Raw genomic sequence first — 22,386 nt, 5'->3', positions numbered from 1 at the left:
GGTTTGCAGTCTGCAAGGCCAGCACGGTGTAAGATCTCACAAACATATTTCCGTTGTGAGAGAACTAAGTCTGCCCCCTTGTGAACAACTTCGACCCCCAAAAAATAATGTAGCTGCCCCATATCTTTAAGAGCAAAGAGAGTATGGAGCTGGTCAACGACGGTGGCGATAGCAGTGGAGTTATTACCGGTGATGATGATGTCATCAACATATACTAGAAGGTAGATAAGAGAGTATGTAGTTGACTTAGTCTAACAGTGACTAAATGCCTTGACCTTAAAGCTACTACCATTCTCTTAGGCGACGCTTACACCCATACCCACCTTTTAATTATTTGTTTGCACTTCGTTGTGAAAAGCACCCATCACTCAAAGATATTTTCTTCTCTCGAATGGAAATCAGTGTGTTCTCTACTTAATACTCGAAACTTTGAAGTTCAATCACAATGACCGGTGTGCACTTGCACTTTCCACTTCGGAGACAGTGTCCACTTTGTGCAACCTATATTTAAGCCATCACATATATTATTCTGTTAATATAATAGTCATTAGAGGTAATTTAGTGTTTCTCTTTGTTAGTTTACCCTGGGTACATAAAACCATGTTTTGTGTATTGTGATCGTTATTTCATTCAATCAATCAAAACCTAGCAAACCTTTTCTCTAATTTCTAATTACAAGTATTTGACTGATTAACAAATGTCTAAAATGCTCCTTAATAAGATAAAACTGAGATAACTTGTTGACCATAATCAATCTCACCAATATCTTGCAATGATTGTTGGCGGGCAAATATGTAAATTTAAAAAGAAGTCTTTCCAAAAAGAAAATGTTGCATTTTTTGGGACAACCAAGAATCGAAATTGTTGTAATCTTTGGGGGATGGCAGTAGTATTAAAATACACCAGGAAGAATACATTTGTTCTTGCCAAACTATTTACCCTTACTCCATAAATGAAAAATAAACATGTCCTATTACAAATACGGAACATATAAAGAAGTTAGACCTTTATAAAAATTATTTATTCCCATTTCACTAACCTTTGATAAAATTAATCCCATAAGATATTGCACAATACTTCAACATCTCACTTGGTCAAAAAGGAAACAATCAATGTCACTTCGGTTTGCACTAGTAATGCGACAGCACACATAAAACAAACAAAACTAAGCTGACCCGATAAATCTCACTCGAAAGTAGGGTACAGGGAGGGGTTGATATGTACGCAGACTTGACCTCTGCCCTATGGAGTAGAGTAGTTATTCTCGTGAAGACCCCCAACTTGTGCAAGACAGCAAGAGTGTCAGAAAACAAGTGAAAGGAACAAAGACTAACACATGGTGAACATAGAACGAGAAAGCCAACATACATAGAGCAAGTAAGAAAAAAAAATACAACCCTAGCTATGTGAATGGTTGACCTGTTATCACGATGCAGTCTCAATCAAGTCATCTTTAATTACTTCAAGCTCTTTTGGGAAGTCTCCTTACCCACGTCATTTCAGTATTTCACATGGCAGGTTTGGCTCTATACTCTGACTCGACACTCAATCTGAAGATAGTATGGTGTTTCTTGTTTTTCCAAAAAACTAGATTTCCTCCGACGAATATACAGTACTTGTAATCAATCTCCTAGAAACATGACACCCACCCAATCTACATCCGAGAAATCATATATCTTGTCATCTCCTTCTTCAGTTAATGTACCCACTTGACGGTGGCTGTGATCTGAATAGAGTATCACTAAGTTTGGTATGGTACTCAATAAGATCTAAGTCACCTTGCTTGCATCTGAAGTAGAACCTGAAATACGGAATAAGTATGAGAAAGAATTCCTTGTTGAAAAAGAAGAATCTAAGTGCTCCCACATCTTCTTTATGGTAGGTAGTTGTGGGCAACACTTGGAACATGTGGATCCATTGTATGCCATAAAAACCATTTGTATGCCACTATCATTGAGCTTCCATTCTCGGGTTTTGTGGATTTGGAGGGTCCCGTCCCGAGTTAGATAATCATCCTTGTCCAAACTTTCAAGGCCGGTTTGGACAAACATACCCCCATGGAGACCAATTTGTAGGGTTAGTTTAACATGGATCTTCAAAACATCTGAAAATTTAATCATACCTGGAACTGTGAATCCAGAGGATGTGGATTCTCTTACTAGAACTTTGTCTGCCATTGCTTGATGACTAATGACTTTGCTAATTCAAATTGGGTATTGTAAGATGTAATATTTTTCTCGAGTCAGGATATGAGAATAGTCGCAAACAACAAAACAATGGGAAAAAAGAGGCAACAAAAATTGTTGTTGTCAAAGGCGATGGCGATGGCGATGGCGATGGCGATGGCTATAGCAGGATTGTTTTGGTGAGGCTAGGGTTTCAAGAGAGGTCCGGCTTAGGCAGACCGGCTAGGGTTTAGGCAGAATCAACAACTACAGTGGCGGCGGATTGGGTTTCAGGTAGATCCGACAAGGGAGACAGCGGTTGCTAGGGTTTTATCACCGGAAAAGGTGGCTCTAATACCATGTAACTAAGGGAACATTATCTTCTTGAAAAAGAAGATTACATCTATATATACAAATAAAGAAGCTAGATAAGGAAACCCTAATATTACTAACATATTTAGGAATTCTGCTGTGTTTTCTTCTTCATTCTTGACAGAGAAGCATACAATATATATACATAAAGCAAAGGGAAAGAAAAGAAAACTATTCTATGAATCCCTGATTTTATGGGATTGCCTACAATCACTAATATTAGGGGATTACAATCGGCTCCCGTTACTCCTACCTTAAATACAAAATCATTTACATTTTTTACATTTTCCCACACTCCCCCTCAAGCTGGTGAGTGGGAGTTTCCCATTCCTAGCTTGGATAAAATTCTCTCGAACATCGGTCTACTTAGTCCTTTGGTGAAAACATCTGCTACTTGTTTATGAATAGGCACAAATGGAGTACAGAATAAGCCACTGTCTAGCTTCTCCTTGACAAAATATATGTCAACTTCAACATGCTTTGTTCGATCATGTTGAACTGGATTGTGAACTATGTTTATTGTTGACTTATTGTAACAATAGAGCTTCATTAGTCCCTCCCAATTGATCCTTAGATCTTTTAGGATGATTTTTAGCCACAATAGTTAGCATATACCATGTGCCATCGCCTGAAATTCGGATTCAACACTAGATCGTGTTACCATGCTTTGCTTCTTGCGTCTCCATGTCACAAGATTTCCTCCGAGAAAAGTGCAATACCCTGTAATTGATCTACTGTCAACTGATGACGTAGCATAGCTTGCATCGGTGTATGCTTCAAGAGTTACAGGGTTATTTCTTTCAAACAGGATTCCCTTCCCCAATACTCCTTTGAGATACTGTAAAATCCGTTGTGCGGCTCATAAATGGGTTTTCTTTGGGTTATACATGAACTACCTGACCATGCTTACAGCATAAGCTATGTCAGGTCTGGTATGAGAAAGATCTATAAGTTTCCCCACAAGCCATTGATACATTTCTTTGTTCACAATTGCATCTTCTTCTGCATTTCCCAGTCTATGATTCGGGTCTATAGCAGGTTTGCATGCACCTTGACCTGTTTCCATGAGCAAATCTATAACATACTTCTGTTGGGATATAAAATTCCCTTTCTTGAATGAGCAACTTCACTTCCAAGAAAATACTCCAGTCTTCCTAATGTCTTGAACTCAAATTCTTTGGCTAGACATTGGCTCAGGGCTTGTTGCTCTTATTTATCATCTTCTGTTACAATGATATCATCCACATAAGCCAGTAGCACTGTTATTTTTCTTGTTTTTGAGTGCTTGATGAACAGAGTGTGATCCCCTTGACTTTGTTTATATCCCAAAGTTAACATAGCCTTGGTAAATCTCCCAAACCAATGCTCGAGGAGATTGTTTTAAGCGATATAGTGCCTTTTTAACTTACACACCATATTGGGTTTTGTTCCTTTGCCATAACCAGGTGGAACATCCATATAGATCTCCTCCTCAAGTTCTGCATGCAAGAATGCATTTAATACATCAAATTGATGCAAATTTCAATCAAGATTAGCAGCTAGGGATAGAATTACCCTAACTCTATTCATTTTTGCAACAGGTGCGAATGTCTCAAAGTAATCAATGCCAAAAGTCTGCGTATATCCGTTGGCTACCAGTCTTGCTTTATGCCTCTCAATTGACCCATTCGCGCTATATTTCACTGTATAAAACCCATTTGCATCTTACTGGCCTTTTTCCTTCCGGCAATTTAACCAACTCCCAAGTTTTATTCTTTTCAAGTGCTTTTATTTCCACATTCATGGCTTGCTTCCAATTTTCATTAGATAATGCCTCAGATAAATTTGTAAGAATGGAAATGGAGTTGAGGTTGACAAGAAATGCTTCGTAGGTAGGAGAGAATTTTTGGAAAGAGGTGTAGTGTGATAAGGGATACAATAGTCTTTTTGTGCATTCTCTTGTTCCCTTTCCAACGGCAATAAGCAGAGAGAATGGTCACTTGTTTGAGATTTAGCTATGCTTTGCACGGGTATAGAGTCAGAAATTGTTACCTTGTTTGAAGGGCCAAGAATGTTCTTCTTTTGTCTCGAGTATACCATGTTCTTCCTAAGAGTGGATTCGGATTCTGGAATAGGCTCACGATCTGGTGGAATTGTTTCAGAGTTATGAGTAACATGAGTACTTGGGAAGTGTTCAGGGCTCAGGGATAGGAGTGGAGTGAGATTGGGATGGAATAGGCTCACGAGCTGGTGAAACTATTTCGGGATCATGGATAACATGAGTATTTGGGGAGTGCTCAGGGATAGAAGTGAAAGCTAATATAGATAAGTCAAGTAAAAGATCTTCCAGGCTACCCTTATCTTCCTTTCAATCCTCCCCCTGAAGATAAGGTTGGGTGAAGTAGGGATTGTTTTCGCTAAAGGTTACATCCCTTGGCACAAAAAACTTTCTGGATGGGGGGTGGTAACATTTGTACCCTTCATGGGTTAAGGAATATCCCAAAAAACACACTTTAGTACCCGAGGATCAAGTTTGTTTTTGTCTTGGCTATGAACGTGAACAAATGAAATACATCCAAAAATACGGGGTACAGGATTGTTGGAAGTGAACACATTTGGGTAAAAAGAAGAAAGTACATCCATAGGCCTTTTGAATCCTTGAACTCGGGTAGGGAGTCTATTTATAAGATAAGTTGTTGTGAGCACTGCTTCTCCCCAAAAATGTTTTAGAACGTTATTTTGAAATAATAATGCTCTGGTTGCCCATTTTTCCTCTCTGCCACTCCGTTCTATGAGGTGTTTTAACACATGAAGATTCTTGAATTATTCCCTCTTTTAGACAAATAGGAGGTGAGAGTTTGATTGAAAAAGTCTCGAGCATTATCGGATCTTATTTTTTGAACTTCTACTCCAAATTGATTCTTTACCATCGAAATGAAATTAGAGAGAATAGTGCTAACATCAAAATTATGTTTTAATAAGAAAACCCAAGTAACCCGTGTACAATCATCAATGAAGGTCACGAACCATCTTGCACCCGACAGATTAGAAATATTAGATGGACCCCAAATATCAGTGTAAATAAGATAAAAATGAGAGTTGCTTCTTTTATCACTGATAGGAGAAGGGATACGCTTGTTTTTAGCAAGCTCGCATACCTCACAATGAAGGCTTTCAACATCGATTGTTTTAAACAAATAAGGAAAATTAACTTTAATAATCCTAAATGAGGGATGACTTAAACGACAATGATGAAGTATGAGTTTTTCTTTAATGGAAAGGACATATTATGATACGAGAGAGTGAGATAATCTGGAACTTTTTGGCATCTCAAGACAATATAGATCATCCTTTTCCTTAGCAAGTCCAATCGTCTTCCCCGAATCCTTTTCCTGAAGCAAACAATATTCGTCACAAAATACCACTTGACAAGGTAAATCTCGTGCTAGTTTTTTTACGGAAAGCAGATTAGTGGACAATTTTGGGACGTAAAGAACATTTTTTAAAAGAATAGATGAGCTAAGTTGGATATCTCCTATACCGGCTACGGTGGTTTGAGTTCCATCAGCAGTGGCAATTTTCTTGTTACTTGAACAAGGTGAGTATGTGGAGAAGTGTTTGGAAGAGTGAGTCATATGGTCAGTTGCTCCCGAATTAATGATCCGGGAGTATTTTAGGGTTAAACCTAAGACATTAAATCCAAATGAAAAAAGATGCTCACCTGAATTGGTTAAAAAGAACTTACCTGGGTATGAGTATCCACCACCAGAAGGTTTTTCAGAGTGCTGAAAAATGACCTGAGCTTTTCCACTTCCTCTTGATTAAGGTTTGTTGGCTCTTGTTTGACTTCTTCTGGGGTTGGGTTGATTGCCACATGGGCATATCGTTTTTCTCTAGCCGTTGCACTTTTCTACTCCCACTCTTGGCTTGGAGGTTTGCCATGTAACTTCCAACATTTCTCCTTGGTGTAACATGCCTTTTTGCAATAAGTGCACCATAACCCATCTCGATTTCGAGTCCTGAGTTGATCACCTTTCCCGGATCCAGATTCATAGTTGGTTCTATTTTCCCTCCTTATCTTGACATTTTCGGCCACCATTGTCGAGCCATTCATTGGAGGGGTCTCAAGCATTAAGGTTCTCCTGCTCTCCTCACTTCTAACAATAGCCACCACTTCATTAAAGTAAGGTACTTCAGATTTTCCAAGAATCTGAATCCTTACTTGATCAAAGTCAGAGTTTAAACCTACAAGAAAATCATAAACTTTGTTTTGTCCAATGAAGTCCTTGAGTATCGCCGCATCTTCAAAGCAATTGGTCTTGATTACCTTATAAAGATTCGAGTTCTTGCCACAATGACTTTAATTGATTGGCATACTCGGTTACTGTTTTGCTTCCTTGTTTTGCTGCCATAGTCTTGACTTTCACTTCATAAACCCGAGCTGCATCTTTTGCTTCAGAGTACGTTTGTTGAATTGCATCCCAGATCCCTTTGGCATTAGCCATGAACATGGAATCTTCTTCATCCCATGCTTCAAACTTGGGAGCTTCTCGTTTGGGTCCTGTTCCGATGAGATGACTGATTTTTCCCTTCCCTTTCAGGATGGTTTGAACTAGTTGGGACCATTTGAGATAGTTCTTTACATCCAACCGGTATGATGCGTGGATGTGTTGTAAATCTCCTAGTTGAGAAACATGGGTTATGGCAGATTCTGATTTGGGTTTTGTCATTCTTTCGGTGCTGGGTTAGAAATTGTTGGCAATGAAGGCCACAAAAAAGTAATCAAAGGAAGGAGGCAATGAAGGCCTGCGAAATTTTCAAAGAAGGTTTATGAAGGCTAAAAAGGCTTCCCAAGCTTCGATAGCTCTGATACCATAACAAATTTAGGAATTATGTTGTGTTTTCTTCTTCATTCTTGACAGAGAAGCATATAATATAAATAAACAAGGCAAAGGGAAAGAAAAGGAAACTATCCTATGAATCCCTGATTTTATGGGATTGCCTACAATCACTACTATTATGGGATTATAATTGGCTCCCATTACTCCTACATTAAATACATAAGCATTTACATTTTTACATTTTCCCACAATTACCAACAAGAAAGTACAACTCATAAAAACTATATCTAGTACAGAAATAGCAATTAAACAGAGTGAAGAATCAGATGCAAAGCAAGGAATTCTGTAAGATGTTACGAATTGGAACTCCAAGTGATGGGCACAAAAAAGTATCAACTAAAAACTACATGACTAAATAGTTATTAAAATATAATTGACTTATTGAGAACACATTTACCCTCATGCGTTCCTCCTCTTGCAAACGCATGGCTGCTTCTTTGATTTCCCTTTCCAATTGAGCTTTGGCATGTTGGAGAGCACTGGTATCCTTTGCAGCCTACAAGACACAAAATATTTGTAAGCTTCACATTCACAAGTACCTAGTGGTGCATGCAGAGCAAAGATTGTTGAAACCAACTTCCACATTTATGTTATGTTGATGGTTAACCTAATAAGATAAAATAAGATATCTGGAAAAGAGTTCAAAACAAAGTATTGAATGGCTATATCTTTAGATTTTTAGAATACCCTCGGCTCCCTTACATAGAACCTCCTTTCACACAAAGTGTTCCATAATGTGAACATTTTATACAAATACTAGACTATGGTCTGAATGAAAACAACTTGAAAAGAAAAAGATATCAGCCACACTTGTGTTGTAAAACAATTTAAAGCTCAAGCCTAGGATATGAAAGAACAGAGAACAGGTGAAGAGATAGTCACCTTTTTAAGCTTCATTAGTTCTCTGCGTGCCCAGTCTCCTCTAAAGATTGACTGAGCAATAATTGCCGCATGCCTCACCCTCAAATAATGAAGGGAAGCTAAAAATTGTCGGCATCGGCTCTGCAATTTGTTCATGGAGTAATATCAATTTAGTACATAAACAGCCTTCGACACAGCCTAATGAACATCAATTTGATGGGTACTATGGAATGAAAATACATACTTCTGCCAATATTAAATTATATACAAATGCAATTTCTGGTGTTGTAGCAGAAAGACCAAAAGATGTTCTTACATGAGAGGGGAAAAAATAACAGTAAGGACCAAATTTTCACACAAAATATGGAAGTTACCCAAAAAGGCATGTGACATTATAATATTTCACTTGTCGTTTCGTCATTTAAGTAGCATGTCAGCAACTTCCTTGCAGATATAATTTACAAATTGACAAGTTAAGAATCACTTGTTACAGGTTGAATAAGATTTAAAGAATAGTAAATTTCATTTGGGATGTAAGAAACATAGGCTGATAGGCTTTAGATAAGAAAGCAATTGTTCACATTTCAGAGCACATTTAGGCTATCTTTTGCACTTTATATTTTTATGTGTTTTCTTCTAAGGCTACTGGAAATAGTTTGGGAAGAGTTTTGCAGTTGCTGCTGAGGGCCAAAGGATGATGGTTGTCATTTATTCCTTAATCTAACATGAATTTGAATATACCTGGATAAAAACTGCTGCTCTTACTTGCTTTCTACAGTAAAGTGCTTTGCGTGCAGCCATGCCACGTATTATTTTTTGAAGTTCAATAGCCAAAGAACACAAGCGTTTGTACGATTTCCTCTTACAATGCATGCGTGTATGTTTCTGGATCTTCATGCATGCCACTTCTCTTCTTCGACGCTCATAGCGAGAACGTGCAACTTCCCCTGTAAGAATAGATGATAAGTAAGGTTTCTCTCGCAGGCAAAAACCTCAAGTTGATAGTTCCACTGAACTTATTTACATATAGACAGGTGATGATTGTATATACCTCTACATGCAGCTTGTATTGGTACTACTGAGCTTCGTAACAAGGTAAACTTCTTGAATCCAGAATATCCAAGAAATTTTGCCTGGATAACAACAGCAGATCTTCCTAAAACCTCGCTTCTGCGAGCATCTATTTCTGCCATCTGACCTGCTCTCAGAAACACTTTTGTTTTACCAATCTGCAAGTGTTTTAAACACAAACATTGCAATCTTAGCACCTGGGTCTACAACTTAGAAGAAAACTTCCCTTCCCAATTAATGTTTTGCATTAGACTTCAACGATGAAGATGTTCAAAGAGAAAACTTTACAGAAAAAACATAACCAAGATTCACTAAAAGTCTGGCAGGTTGACTCATTGGCTTACCCTAAGGTCCCGTTTGGTTTGTAGGATTGAATTTGGAGAGATCTAGAACTGAATTCCATTCCAATCCCATGTTTGGTTTGTAGGATTTCCTGGATTTGAAATCCCAGGATTTCATTGAAATCCCATGGGGTTGGTTCGGATTTCAAGGGATTTCAAAGGATTTGTATATACTAATGTTTTAAAATATGTTAAAAACGTTTGTTTTCCAATAATCAATTAATAATAAGGTAATTTAATTATTTTTTATAACTAATTGTAATTTGTTTTTACAAATTATTTATAAAGAACGGAATTCAATTCAATTCCAAATCCTAAAAACCAAACATTCCAAATCCAAATCCCTCCAATTCCAAATTCTTCCACGAAATCCAAATCCTCCAAACCATTCCATCAAATCAAACGCTGCATAAGAGAATGTTAATAACAAGAAGAGAATTTAAAGACCGTAACCATAATAGCAAGAGGTTAGAGCCTCCTGTCAAAGGAACATAATCAAGGCAGACAAGAAATATCCTAAACTTGTTGCCTGAAGCTAACAATTCAAACAACCTTTATGAGCGCCTCTATCTAAAATTATGTGCAAGTAAACCAAGAGCTTGCTTGTGGCTAGGGAGGAGCTTTACATATGAAACCAGGATTCTAAGAGAAAGGATAACGTACCTGATAACCTTTAAGGTTCGCCTTCTCTAATAGAATCCTTGAAGCCTGCACCTCATCACTACAGTTCAATGCAAGATAAGAAAATCAAAGCATATTACGACTGATTCCAGCATATGATGAAGGATGGACATTAATTGATATAGAAGAAACTTGACACGTCTTTGTGTGTGTATCATGAGGGGTCGGTCTAGGAGGATGTAAAGCAAAACAAAAGAAGATACAGAAAAAAAGAACAATATCTAGACAAGTAATGAGCTACATTACCATCAAATCAAACATCTACCTATGTGGTATCTGATGCCATCCCTTAGGTGGTAATACCTTGGAGATCGTGGGTTCAAATCCCTTTCTAAGTTCTAAAAGAAAGTAATGAACTACATTATAGTTGATGTACCACCTTAATTTTGTGACTTCCGGTGAAAGGACTTTGAAACGTTCTATAAATTCGGCAAAAGGTTTACGAGTAGGAAAGCCGGCACAGCTGATCCTGATTGCCTCCATGACTCCCTGGAAAGACATGATTTAAGCCCTCGTTATGCAAGACAATGAGAACTCCAGAAGTGCTAAACTTACCCCACATCGAAGTTGTTGCAAAATATTCTGATTCTCAAATATACCAGGCTTTAAAAGATTATTTGGTTTGACGCAACGGACATAATGTGGCTCTGTGTGACTAAGTGTCTCAAGTAAAGCTTGTAATTGTTGCTGCGAAGATGAGACATGTATAAATGAGATGAACTGCAAAAAGCAAGGATAATGGTGGATTGAAAGAGTAAACAAAATCAGACCTTGAACTTGGAACCTATTGATGAAAACTTTGAAGCTTTGGATGAATCTTGTGGAAGAGGTGGAAATAAGCTTGCTACAAAGGAACACTTTGAAGCAGTCAAGAGTTCCTGATGCTCCGCAACAACATAGTCCTTGTTCTTATCCAAGAACAAGTCGGTTTGATATGTAACCTGAAACCAGACTTCTTCAAATAAATGATATCAAACAAATTGCAGCTTTTCTAGGCATAAGGCATAAGGCATAAGTGGATTTAACAACTTCAGATATTTACCCCATTCAGTTATACAAATCAATATAAGAAAATAGATATGCGTACATCACCAGCATAATGGCAAATGGTGAAGTCTGTCTTTGATAGCTTTGGCTTGTTAAAACATTTATGGTCTTTGAACATCTGGTAAAGCTTTTCAGCAAAGGTGCTGTGCGTGGATCTTGGAAACATGCTGCATTAAATTGACATGACAAGGTCAGTTTTGGAATTTTAAGCACTACTTTTTGGCTTTTCAAGTATCGTAAAAGGTGGCTCATAATTTAGTGGAGTATGTTCGAACATCATGACTTAATGGAAGAGAACGATTACCACCAACTCCAAGTTTACAGGACAAAAGCACTGCTAAGTGACTATGCTTGAACCGGTGATCTTTCACCGAAAAGAAACAAGTAAATACATATATATCAACAATAAAAATTGTATGCTTATTCGTACAAAATGCATACATACCAAGCTTCATCCAAAAGAGCAATGATTCCCCCAGGTTTCTGAAGCAACCAAGAACTAGATTAGATGAACAGAACATAAAAAAAATACAAAATTTTGATTCAACATGCAAAAACATCCTAAGGACTACCAAATCAGATCCGTCAATCCATTGGTACAACTATAGATATACAGTAACCGTGAGTGTCCGGGCCGGCTTGCGCGCACCTCAACTAATCTCATGGGGCCCTGAAGTTAAAGCCCGGCAAACCTCCGGTGGCCCCGAGTTGACTCAAACCGGTGACCAATGGGGAGAAAACCCAAAGCCTTATTAGTTGGTTGGCAGACTCTGAATAGGATTTGGTAGTTACAGTGAGACAGCAAACAAAATAATTTTTTGTCTCTAAACATGCATGGACCTTTTCAATGAGATCTAGAATGTCTTGATTGTCCACAAACTCTATGTAACTCCAATCGATTTCCTCTTTGGTATACTCTTCTTGCTCCATCTTGAAAACATGCTGGCAAAAAGAAAACGGTTTTACCAGCAACCAGATTACACTAGCATACATGCTTCAAAGATCTAAAGGCTGTAATGGTACATAATAGGGCATACTTAATTTCACAAACCTGATTAAAATGTTGTTGGAGTTTTTCATTAGTCAGATTGATGCAAAATTGCTCAAAACTGCATAGGGCCAATTAACGATTATGTTAAACTAATAAAAAAAAAAGTCAGCAGCTGATATATCTATCAAGCAAATAACATATTAGCTATGATCTTTCTTATGCTCATGTGTTATCAAGATAGCGTCACATTAGAATACCTCTGGAAGTGGTTGTTTCTCAGGCTCAAATTACATAGGGCTCGTCTAAAGTAAGCTATAAAGAAAAAAATTATTCAGGACAAGAGAAGTTGCTTCTCAAACAGCGGTTGTCACAACTCACATGTAAACATTAAACAGGATAAAAACCATAACTGGCCACAAATCGAACTTAGGTTTACTTATTAACTAGGGCTTTCGTGCAGTAATGTCCAAGAAATAACCTATTTTAAACAATGAACCAAAAGCATACCAGTTAAGCACCTGTTCGTCTTGAAACTCTCGAATCCATAAATATCCAGAAGCCCAATCAAGAATTTTGAGTTTGCATCTTGACCAATAGAGCTATTAATCTTGCTCACAAGCCTGGGTAATGCAAGAAAGACCTTGAGCTACAAACCCAAAAGAAAAATATAAGCATACAATAACAATCCTCCATTTTGATCAAACCTACCAATCAAATAATCTTGTATAAACTATTTTGGCCAAAGCATCTCTATTGAGCGCTGCAGAATTTGGATCTAGGGTTTTTCTGATGCTCTCGCCACGAGTTACAATCACACGCTTGCAGAAAGAATCTTGGAGAGCTATCTCATCGCACCTAAACAGAACACGCCTATCACAGTGTTGCATTTAACCGGCTGAAATATTGACGTTATGTAAGAACATAAATGGAAAAAAACTAAATGAAGACTAACTACATGAAAAGCTCAGCTGCTGTTTTCAGATGAAACCGAGATTTATCATCCTTAGGTTGAGAGGAATCTGGTTCGCTCCCTCTACTGAAACCAATATTCCCTATGTGGAGAATTGCAGCCACAACACGGAATATAGCTTCCTGTAGGAAGAAAACAATTTAGGTGAGATTTTATGGACATATTGTAATATATATCAGATACATGTACATGTACCTGCTCATCAGAATTGATACCAACAACCTCCATGGCCTGTTTTGTTGCAAGGTACTCCTTAGACTCATCCACTCCCGTCAGTTCATAACAGTTCGATTGATTAAGGTAATGAAACGTCCCTGGGTTCCCCAATTTATACTTTTCAGAGACCTGAAAAATTCACCAATGAAGATCGTAAAAAGCAACAGAATGATATGAGCTCAAGAAAGCACAATGCAGTTTAAAGATAATTGCCACGTTACTAAAACCAGCGTGGAGAGAAAGCATAATGTTAATGATTACAACTTAAAAGGATTACCAAGCTCATATAGACACTGAACGAGCATTAGAGCCATATTAGTAACATATAGATTACTATTCACAAGTTCAGAGCTGTTACTTTTTATTGCTTTGCATAAGGATTACCGATCTAATACACAAACACACTAAGGTCTAACCAGTGACATTCAGACATCAGCGGCCATATCATTAGAAAATTTGTATATCAAGTATTGCAACTATATCTGCGCAGTACTCTTCCAGAAGTACACACACAAAAATATTCAGATTTTCTCAAGACAGCTGCCGCATCAAACCCCAAAATGTGTTTACACATGCATCCATTTGATGTTTGATGCTTGTTTCTTCTACTTTCTTAAACCATTCATCTTTGATTGTTTTTATGCTGTTACAAGGTAAAAAGTGTTTCCAATTTTTATGATCAAGTTTTTATCACGGTAGGACTTGAGGAAATTTTATTATAATAGCCACTTTGATTAAAAGCAAAAGGTTGAAGAAATCATCAAATAACATGGTATATGTTACTTCACCATAAGGTACCACTCCCCCATTTAATACAATTGCTTTAATTGGTTTTTTTTCCCAGACCACTTGAAAAACAATTCAGCGCTCTTTTTGTTGTTGGTGAAAATTCAAACTTCCATTACCTTTTCTTAACTCGAATTTTTTTTCCTCAAAATTATTATGTAATGATGCGTTGAACAGCCATAACATGCAACAGCAATAACAAGCTTTGTCCTGTGTACATAGTGTCTTTTGGCGGTCGAAGTGAAGTGGTTGCAGCTGGCTTAAAACTTCTCCCATTTATGTATGGTTATTTTTCTAATTGACCATGAAACTAATTTTCTTTCAACTAAGCCATTCAATTCTCAGTTCCTTTTAATAAATCCCGTTGACCGTCTATCATGGGTAATAAATTGATGACATGTCAGTCTTTATCTAAGTATTTTATATTCATATACGACAAATTAAACTCACAAACACTTCTCACCTTTGGTGAGTCTTGAATCCCTGACCTCCAGGAAGGTAAGGTTACCAGGTACTGCTGACATGTTAGTCTTTAGGCAAAGAAAATTGAAATGTGTACACCAACTCGTCAGGTCAGTCCCACACTAATTTGTCACATTACAGTTTTTGCCTAACAAATTCTGTCATCAGATTAAAAAATTTATCACAATAAAAAACCAGACATTTTACAATTAGTTGTCAGAAAAACTATCATATTTTTAAAGCATGTAACTCATAAGATTAAGATAACATTTTTAATAACATAAAGAACAAATGTTGCTGTAAAAAAAAAAAAAAAAAAAAAAAAAAAAAAAAAAAAAAAAAAAAAAAAAAAAAAAAAAAGTGGATCCACATGATGAGTTAACATCCAGATTTCAGGTTTTTTTGCCTAAAAAAGGATAATCATCCATAATAGACAATCAATGGGGGTTTTGAAAATAAATTGATAGTTGAATAGATTGACTAAAAGAAAAAATTGTTAATGGGTCAAATGACAAAACCCCATACTTGAATCAGAAAAAGTGCGTTTAAGCCTGTTGCAGTCATTTTGCAAGACGAGGATTATCATAGAAAGGACACTGCGCAACTGTATACAAATAATTTTTTTCTGTAGGCCAAAAAAGAAACATACTGTTGAGGCAACAATATTCACCTCCATTTTTATCCACTGCTAAAAAAGAAAGCAAAACAAGCAGAAATGTGTACAAGCAGAAAAATAGTTACCTCAGGTGGTGCAGCACAGAGCATGTAAAAGCAATGATAACTTCTCTCAGGATCAGAAACTTGACAAACACGTGATCTTTCCAGCAAATAAGTTTTTATAGCAGCTCCAGAGATCTTTCCCTGTTCGTTGAATTGGATCTCAACAAACTTACCGAAACGACTGCAGTAATACAAGATTCAGTTAAATAAAGTCAATTAACCAAAAAATGCCCTCAATATTTGAAACTCTTGTCTAGCATGAATGAAGTCTGCCTCTGTAAAAAGCTTTCATGAACCTTGAATTGTTGTTCCTGACAGTCTTTGCATTACCAAATGCTTCTAAAACCGGATTAGACTGCCAAATGAAATACATGTTTGAGGTAAGAAAATCAAACAGATTTACTATTGAAAGAAATAATAAAAATTGCTGCCCCAGAATTGATATGTGACAATTCAAATAGATATAGCATACTTCTAGGACTTTCTGCTCCACACTCCGCTCGTCACCTCCAGCGCGACCTCCCATATAGGCAAGATACTGCATAAGATTTTTTGTGCTTTCTGTCTTACCAGCTCCACTTTCTCCGCTCACCAGAATTGACTGGCTTATTCTCTCATGAACCATCTGCCTGCGTTCAGAGAAGTCCTTAATTCTCATGCATATAATATTTCTTTGGAACTCAACAATTAAGATAAGCAGCAAGAAGAAGGGGAAAAAAGAGTGCCTGTATGCCGAATCTGCAATAGCATAAGGATGCGGACTCAGATCCCCAAGATCTACTCCTTTGTATCGATCCATCACTTCTTTGTTATATATATTGGGTATTCGTTTGAAAGGGTTCACCGCAATCAAAATATTTCCTGTGTAAGTCTGGAAAACCAGTAGCCTTAAATTTTAGTTATGAACTAAAAGATCCATCATAAGGTGATTGAGATGAAAGGGTGAACAAACTAAGGGGTGAGAACCAGTGGCTTGCACTCACATAAATTTCATTAATGTCAAATCGACATTTCAAATTTTGTAGAACCCCGGGCTCATGCAGATAAGCCAACTTTGTCATATCATCCACTCCACATTCGGGGAACTCGGGATCTTTTGGATATACACGGGATACATTAGTAACAACCTAGAGGATACAAGTGCATCAGAGAAAACCATGAAAAAGGTTCAAAGTATTTTAGTCATACTGTGTCATTTAAACTATCTTTTATTATACTAGTTCATTCAGTGCTTGATCTCTAACAGAAGTTCAAACTTCAAACCCAAAAACTAGCATCCTTTCTTAATTCTGAATCTTCATTTTTTGTATTGATCTTCCGTGCCTCGTGATTACGTTAGTTTCTGGTGTTAGCACTTTTTAACTAGACTATGACAGTATACATGTTCAAACCTCTTTCAGAAATGTCCCAAGTTGTTCACCGCATTTGATGTTCTTCGATAAATAAGAAGCTTAAAGACTTCATCCACATGTAATCGTTTAGATCCAGGGAAAGGATGAACAAACACGGCTTGATGAATTCCATACTATATTCTATCTCATCACCATAGAATGCTTTCAATTTCTCTGAGTTGTTAGCTATGTAAGAAGGTATTTACGTGATACAAGAGAGATATGACAAAGGCAATGCAAATTCAAGAGCCAGATGTGAACTACATTGTGAATGTATTTGTAACATCCATCAGTCAAGTTCACATGCATTCTTTCACAATCTGTGGGAAGTTGAGGAAAAGGGATCAAATATAACTATGGATTCAAGAAGCAGAAGGGTAACCCAGGCCAAATGCACCAATATTCAGGAGGGGGAGGGGGAGAAAGATCAATATTCGGGTTTGAAGCTTCGAGAAGGAAGTTTGTGTATGCATAACCTTTGTTGCATTTTGCAAAGAGATTGTTTTGATGGCTCAACCCATGAACTTCCTAATGACAAAGGAGTAGCACGCCTAATTGCTCCAAGAATCATCCTCAATTAGAAGAACACATATAAAAATCCCTTCCAATGGGTGGAAGAAGTCATTTTGGTGTAAGGGACATAGTTATTCAAGGTCATAGCCTTAGCTATGCTGTTAATTGTGGCGCTACTGGCGGCGATATCTCGGATTGCGGGCCTTTGCAAAATATTGGTGGTCAAATTGCGGTAGCGCAATTTACCGCAATTTTGACCAATATTTAGTGTAAATTTCGTTCGATATTATTGCAATTTTTGGTGGGTTTGGGCTTTATTTTCTGTCTTGGGCTTTCGATATTAACTAGCTTTTGTTAAGTTAGTCAAGGCTTTTTTTGGGCTTTTAAGAACTAGGCTTCTGCTAAGGGAGCGCTATAGGGATGATGATGATGATGATCACGTTGGATATGAAGGGGGAGAAGGGGAAGAGTGGGAAGCTAGACTAAACGAAGAAGTGAACGTGTTAGATGATGTTGACTCAGATGCTGAACCTATTGCTTGTGATTAGCTCGTTTATGAACTCTTCTCCTATTTTGCAAATGATATGTTTATGTAGGCAACTAGGCATATTATAGATAATTATATATAATTCTAAGAAATATCATCTGAACCGCTATTTTTGGACAGCTATACCACCGCTATTGCACAGCTATAACCGTTATTTCAAATATCAGTCCCGACCGCAATTTTGTATTTTCACCGCTATAACAGCATAGAGCCTTAGACATTCTACAAGTTTTTTTGTACCCACATGCCATTGATTCTGCTTTTGTGTTTTAAATAAGAGTTGAGCCAGCCTTAGGTACTGGATCCTGCATCAAAAAATTGTGCATGTAGAAAAGAAGCATTCGGATGTGAAGCTTATTCGGTTATAGTTCGCTTCTTGAAGCCTGAAGGTTCCTAGAAAGAGTATATCTCTCCTACTCTCTTTTTTGGATCTCCAACATCAACTACTTACATAGTAATATGTACAGTCCATTATCAAATCCAACCCCCAATCCACACGAAGTAAATGATTAATCAACATGCAAACCACTAATATTCTGTCTACGCTGAAGAATAGACATGTTTCTAAGGTTTTATACCCTAACTATATTAGCAGACAGTTAAAACTCACAAAATCACCAACTGATCAGCAACCACGCATAGCAGTAGCACAATGAAGTCCCCACATCTTGCAGGTTATTTTAGATAATACCCTTCTGACTTTTATTCACTTTGACAGGCTTTAAGGCATTCTTGTGTTAGGCAGAGGCATTCTTAAATCTGTCAGAAGGTCATGCATTTAATATGCATATACCTATTGTGTGTGTGTCAGAAGGTAATTCCCTGCAAAGGGTAATTCATAATTCCCATAAAACATGGATCACCTTAATGCTTGAATGACATGTTTACCTTCTTACGCAGAAACTTAATGATGCACAAGATATAAGAAGAGGCTTGACAAAGGAAAAACTTACTTCTTTTCCTGATGAACATTTTACTTTTATTTCTTTGTCATTTATTACCAAAACATCACCATCTATCCAAGCTACCTCAGGATCCTCCACCCAGACTTGAGATCCAACTATGATATTTTCTGAAGTAGCCTGCATAACGAATGGGATAATTAGTAATCACTAATAGAAATTTTAGAGCTGCTTGCCCAATCAAAGCATCCAAGTGAAAAGCGTATAGAATCGATTATAATAGGGAATCCAGACAGAAAAATATCCCTGAACGGAAAAGCATGTAATGATTGAGGATATAACACCACATAACACTAATTATAGAAGGTGAACTGCCTAAGCAACTAACCTCTCAACCTTTTCACACAAATTAGTCAAACAGCACAATGTCCTCTGGTGCTTTAAAAGGCTAGTGATATAACTTTTCTGATAATGTAGAATATGAATGATCTTTTAGAAGTAGAAGGTTATGTCTATCTAGAACCTGTATTACGCTCTCTTGAAAGCACTATTCAAGAGGTCTTTTGACCATTCAAAATAAGCATTCTTTTGCATTTTGGGACAACAATGGTACTGGGCAAAACATAAAGAAAAAGCTACAATAAGAAATAATATAAATCAACAATGATCAAGTGAAAATACTAAAACAGAAGTTCCAGCATAGCATTCATCATCGTCTTCCATGAAAAGGTTTCAATTAATAAACCCAAAAACAGAATACATTAAATAAACTTCTCCGAAAGAACATACACAAACCCATACAGGGAACAATTATAACAATAATGCCACACTTGATAGTCATCAATGGTGATCGAATAGCAACTGACTTTGAAACATTGTAACATAAAATAATAGGGAAAAGGTTTTAACGCCAATGTGGACAGATATCATAGCACAAATTGGGACTGATCATTGCAGATTAAAAAATAACTTACCATTTGAGAAACAATCAAAATGTAGTGCAGAAAACCCTCGAATTAAACACCTCCGATCTCCTTGTTACAATGTAGAAAGATCCAATAATTATCAAATAGCAAAAAGTCTGCTGAACCTATTCAAATCTTTTCAATTAATAAAAAATGTAAAAGATGATTATGAGAGTTTAAATTCATCGGGTAAACTTTGCGGAGGCGAATAACGGTGACGAGACCAAGATTACTAAAAAGAAAAACCTCCGGCGACGTTTCCATCGTCCCCTACCATCCTCCGATAATATGTAACCCTAATTTCTTCAACGTAATTCGTTTCTTCTTTTGTTCTTTCTTCTCCTCCTCCTACGGTCGAACGACCAGAGAATCAACGAAAAGGACTCCACTTCTGTTTTTCGATTTTCCGGCTCTTATATACTCTCTCCCTCCATGTGGATCTTTGCCTTTTGGTCCCTGTGGGTTATTAAAAGTAACAATTTTTGCCCCTCTAGTTTTAAAATTACAAGATTGTCATCATAGTTTTACAAAACATCCGTATCAGGTCTCTTTCTCTTAACGGCCGTCAAGAAGTTCCGTTAAATGATTCTTTTTATCAAGTTTTTGTTTTTTACACAATCAAAAACACCACGGACCAAAATCGTAAAATTGATTTTGATTTAGGGGTTGTTTGGCAATTGTTGAATGGTTTGGTGCAGAATGATTAAGTGGTCTATGATTAAGAGGCTCTCATGATATAGTGCAAAATAAAATATAATTGTTTGGTAATTGTGTACAATGAAATTAGGGCTCTTAATGGTTAAGGGTGATCAAGGATACAAAATCATTCAAAGGGTTTTAGAATCATTAAGAGATAGACTTTTTTTTGCCATACAAGATTCACCTCTTAATGATACAGATGTTGTCTCTTAATGGAACTATTAAGAGGTAAACAAACAACCCCTTAGTATAAAATAAAATAATGAATAAAAGAATGAAATGTTCTTCATTTATGCTTCACCCCACCATTCACGGTTAACATCGACTATGCATGTTCTATACGCTCTTGATTTCATTCATTTTCTTGTCGATTTGGATTTTAACGTCGGTTGAGCAGGGGGTGTTGGATGAGAAGATTCAAATATTATTAGAACAACCATCTTTGACATGTCATCTTGCAAGAACTCAACATATTGACTAAAGAAAAGGAGTATATTCGATGAAAGGAGGTTGTTTACCAAGTTTTACAGCAACTACAGTAGAAAGAGAACAAGGAAACACTGCAGTATTTTTCACGGCTGTTGATAATAGCCGTGGGGATCCATCATACAAGCAAGAGGAGGGTCGAATGCATAGAGTTTGGGGAAGTGTTTGTAGGTTGAATAATATCAACATATGGACCTTAAAGTTGTATAATCTAACAATATGACCTCGTAAATTTTGACTTCAGATTTTTGTCAATTATGACAGGTATTCAGGAGAAGGTGAGAGATTATCAACTTGTTAGGTAAAATTGGCTTATAAGACTATATACGAGAATTGTATAAATAGAGTTCTTGCAGATGAGATGATATGTCCTATGATTTTTATCTCCATTTTCACTTTTTCTAACCACAGATTCCCGTTAAAATCCCCGAATATGTCTCTGATCCCCGCCCCATCCCCGATAATATGTACCCGAACTTGACTCGAAAGTTTCAGTTTTCACCATCGGTTTTGGGTTTTTTGGAGGGGGACGGTGATCACTGGGTCCGTGTCCGACTTGATATGTGTATTTATATTAATTTTAATTTATATATATATATAGCTATATATATATAGGTATATAATGTCATTAAAAGAAAATACCAACATTAAATTTAGAAAGACTTTTATTCACATTCTCTCAACACCCCAAATAAGCCTCACGAAAAAATCTAGTTTATTTGTCTAATTATGAGCATGATGTTAATTGTATGATGTTTGAATTTCTGTTTACTTTTATATTGTAATATAAGACATTGTTTGTAATTGGTTTGAGACATTTAGACTTACATCTTAAGAAAACTGTAATTTACTTTTAATTGTGAAAATTAACATATTGCAATTTTTTTCAGATCAGTTGGGTTCAAGTATAACCAAGGGTGAACAGGGAAACCAACGAGAAAAGAGGGATTTTTACCCTTAACGAATTCCCCAATGCGGATCGGGGAAACCGCAGGGACCCGACAGAGATCCCCGATAAGATCCCCGACGGGGATCATGATAGTTACGGAAATGGTTTTAGATATTGGTTTCAGGAACGAGGATACTAATAACTGATCCGAACCTGGCTCATTGTCATTCCTATTTGCAATTTAAGACTGTAGGGTTTTTGATTGATTTATTTGGATCGCTTTATTTTTATTTAGCTTTGATTCTTTATTTGTTTAGGTTTTGTTTTTGAAGTATAATACAAATAATTTTACATAACCTTTAAAAAACTTGTATATTATATGAATTTTGAGTGCATTATTTTTTTTTAATTCAATTAAAATTATGCAATAA

General features: G+C 36.8%; 1 protein-coding gene across 1 annotated transcript in view; it reads right to left on the bottom strand.

Moving 5' to 3' along the window:
* LOC112519737 (myosin-7-like) overlaps positions 1 to 19,102 on the bottom strand; it is a 35,062-nt gene extending 15,960 nt beyond the window's left edge. Inside the window, 22 exon segments of the mRNA XM_025127982.1 lie at positions 7,815 to 7,913; positions 8,300 to 8,419; positions 9,020 to 9,225; positions 9,330 to 9,507; positions 10,354 to 10,411; positions 10,751 to 10,860; positions 10,927 to 11,058; positions 11,142 to 11,312; positions 11,459 to 11,585; positions 11,864 to 11,901; positions 12,259 to 12,360; positions 12,470 to 12,527; positions 12,928 to 13,029; positions 13,118 to 13,264; positions 13,365 to 13,501; positions 13,575 to 13,724; positions 15,585 to 15,744; positions 15,860 to 15,918; positions 16,036 to 16,192; positions 16,289 to 16,434; positions 16,547 to 16,690; positions 18,968 to 19,102. Of these exon segments, the coding sequence (XP_024983750.1) occupies positions 7,815 to 7,913; positions 8,300 to 8,419; positions 9,020 to 9,225; positions 9,330 to 9,507; positions 10,354 to 10,411; positions 10,751 to 10,860; positions 10,927 to 11,058; positions 11,142 to 11,312; positions 11,459 to 11,585; positions 11,864 to 11,901; positions 12,259 to 12,360; positions 12,470 to 12,527; positions 12,928 to 13,029; positions 13,118 to 13,264; positions 13,365 to 13,501; positions 13,575 to 13,724; positions 15,585 to 15,744; positions 15,860 to 15,918; positions 16,036 to 16,192; positions 16,289 to 16,434; positions 16,547 to 16,690; positions 18,968 to 19,102 (2,736 nt within the window).
* Between the last annotated feature and the right edge of the window lie 3,284 nt (positions 19,103 to 22,386).

Source organism: Cynara cardunculus, assembly GCF_001531365.2.
Source record: "Cynara cardunculus var. scolymus isolate 2C chromosome LG 10, CcrdV1, whole genome shotgun sequence".
Lineage (NCBI taxonomy): Eukaryota > Viridiplantae > Streptophyta > Magnoliopsida > Asterales > Asteraceae > Cynara > Cynara cardunculus.
The sequence above is the reverse complement of the archived record's forward strand: the minus strand, read 5'-3'. Positions and strand labels throughout refer to the sequence as shown.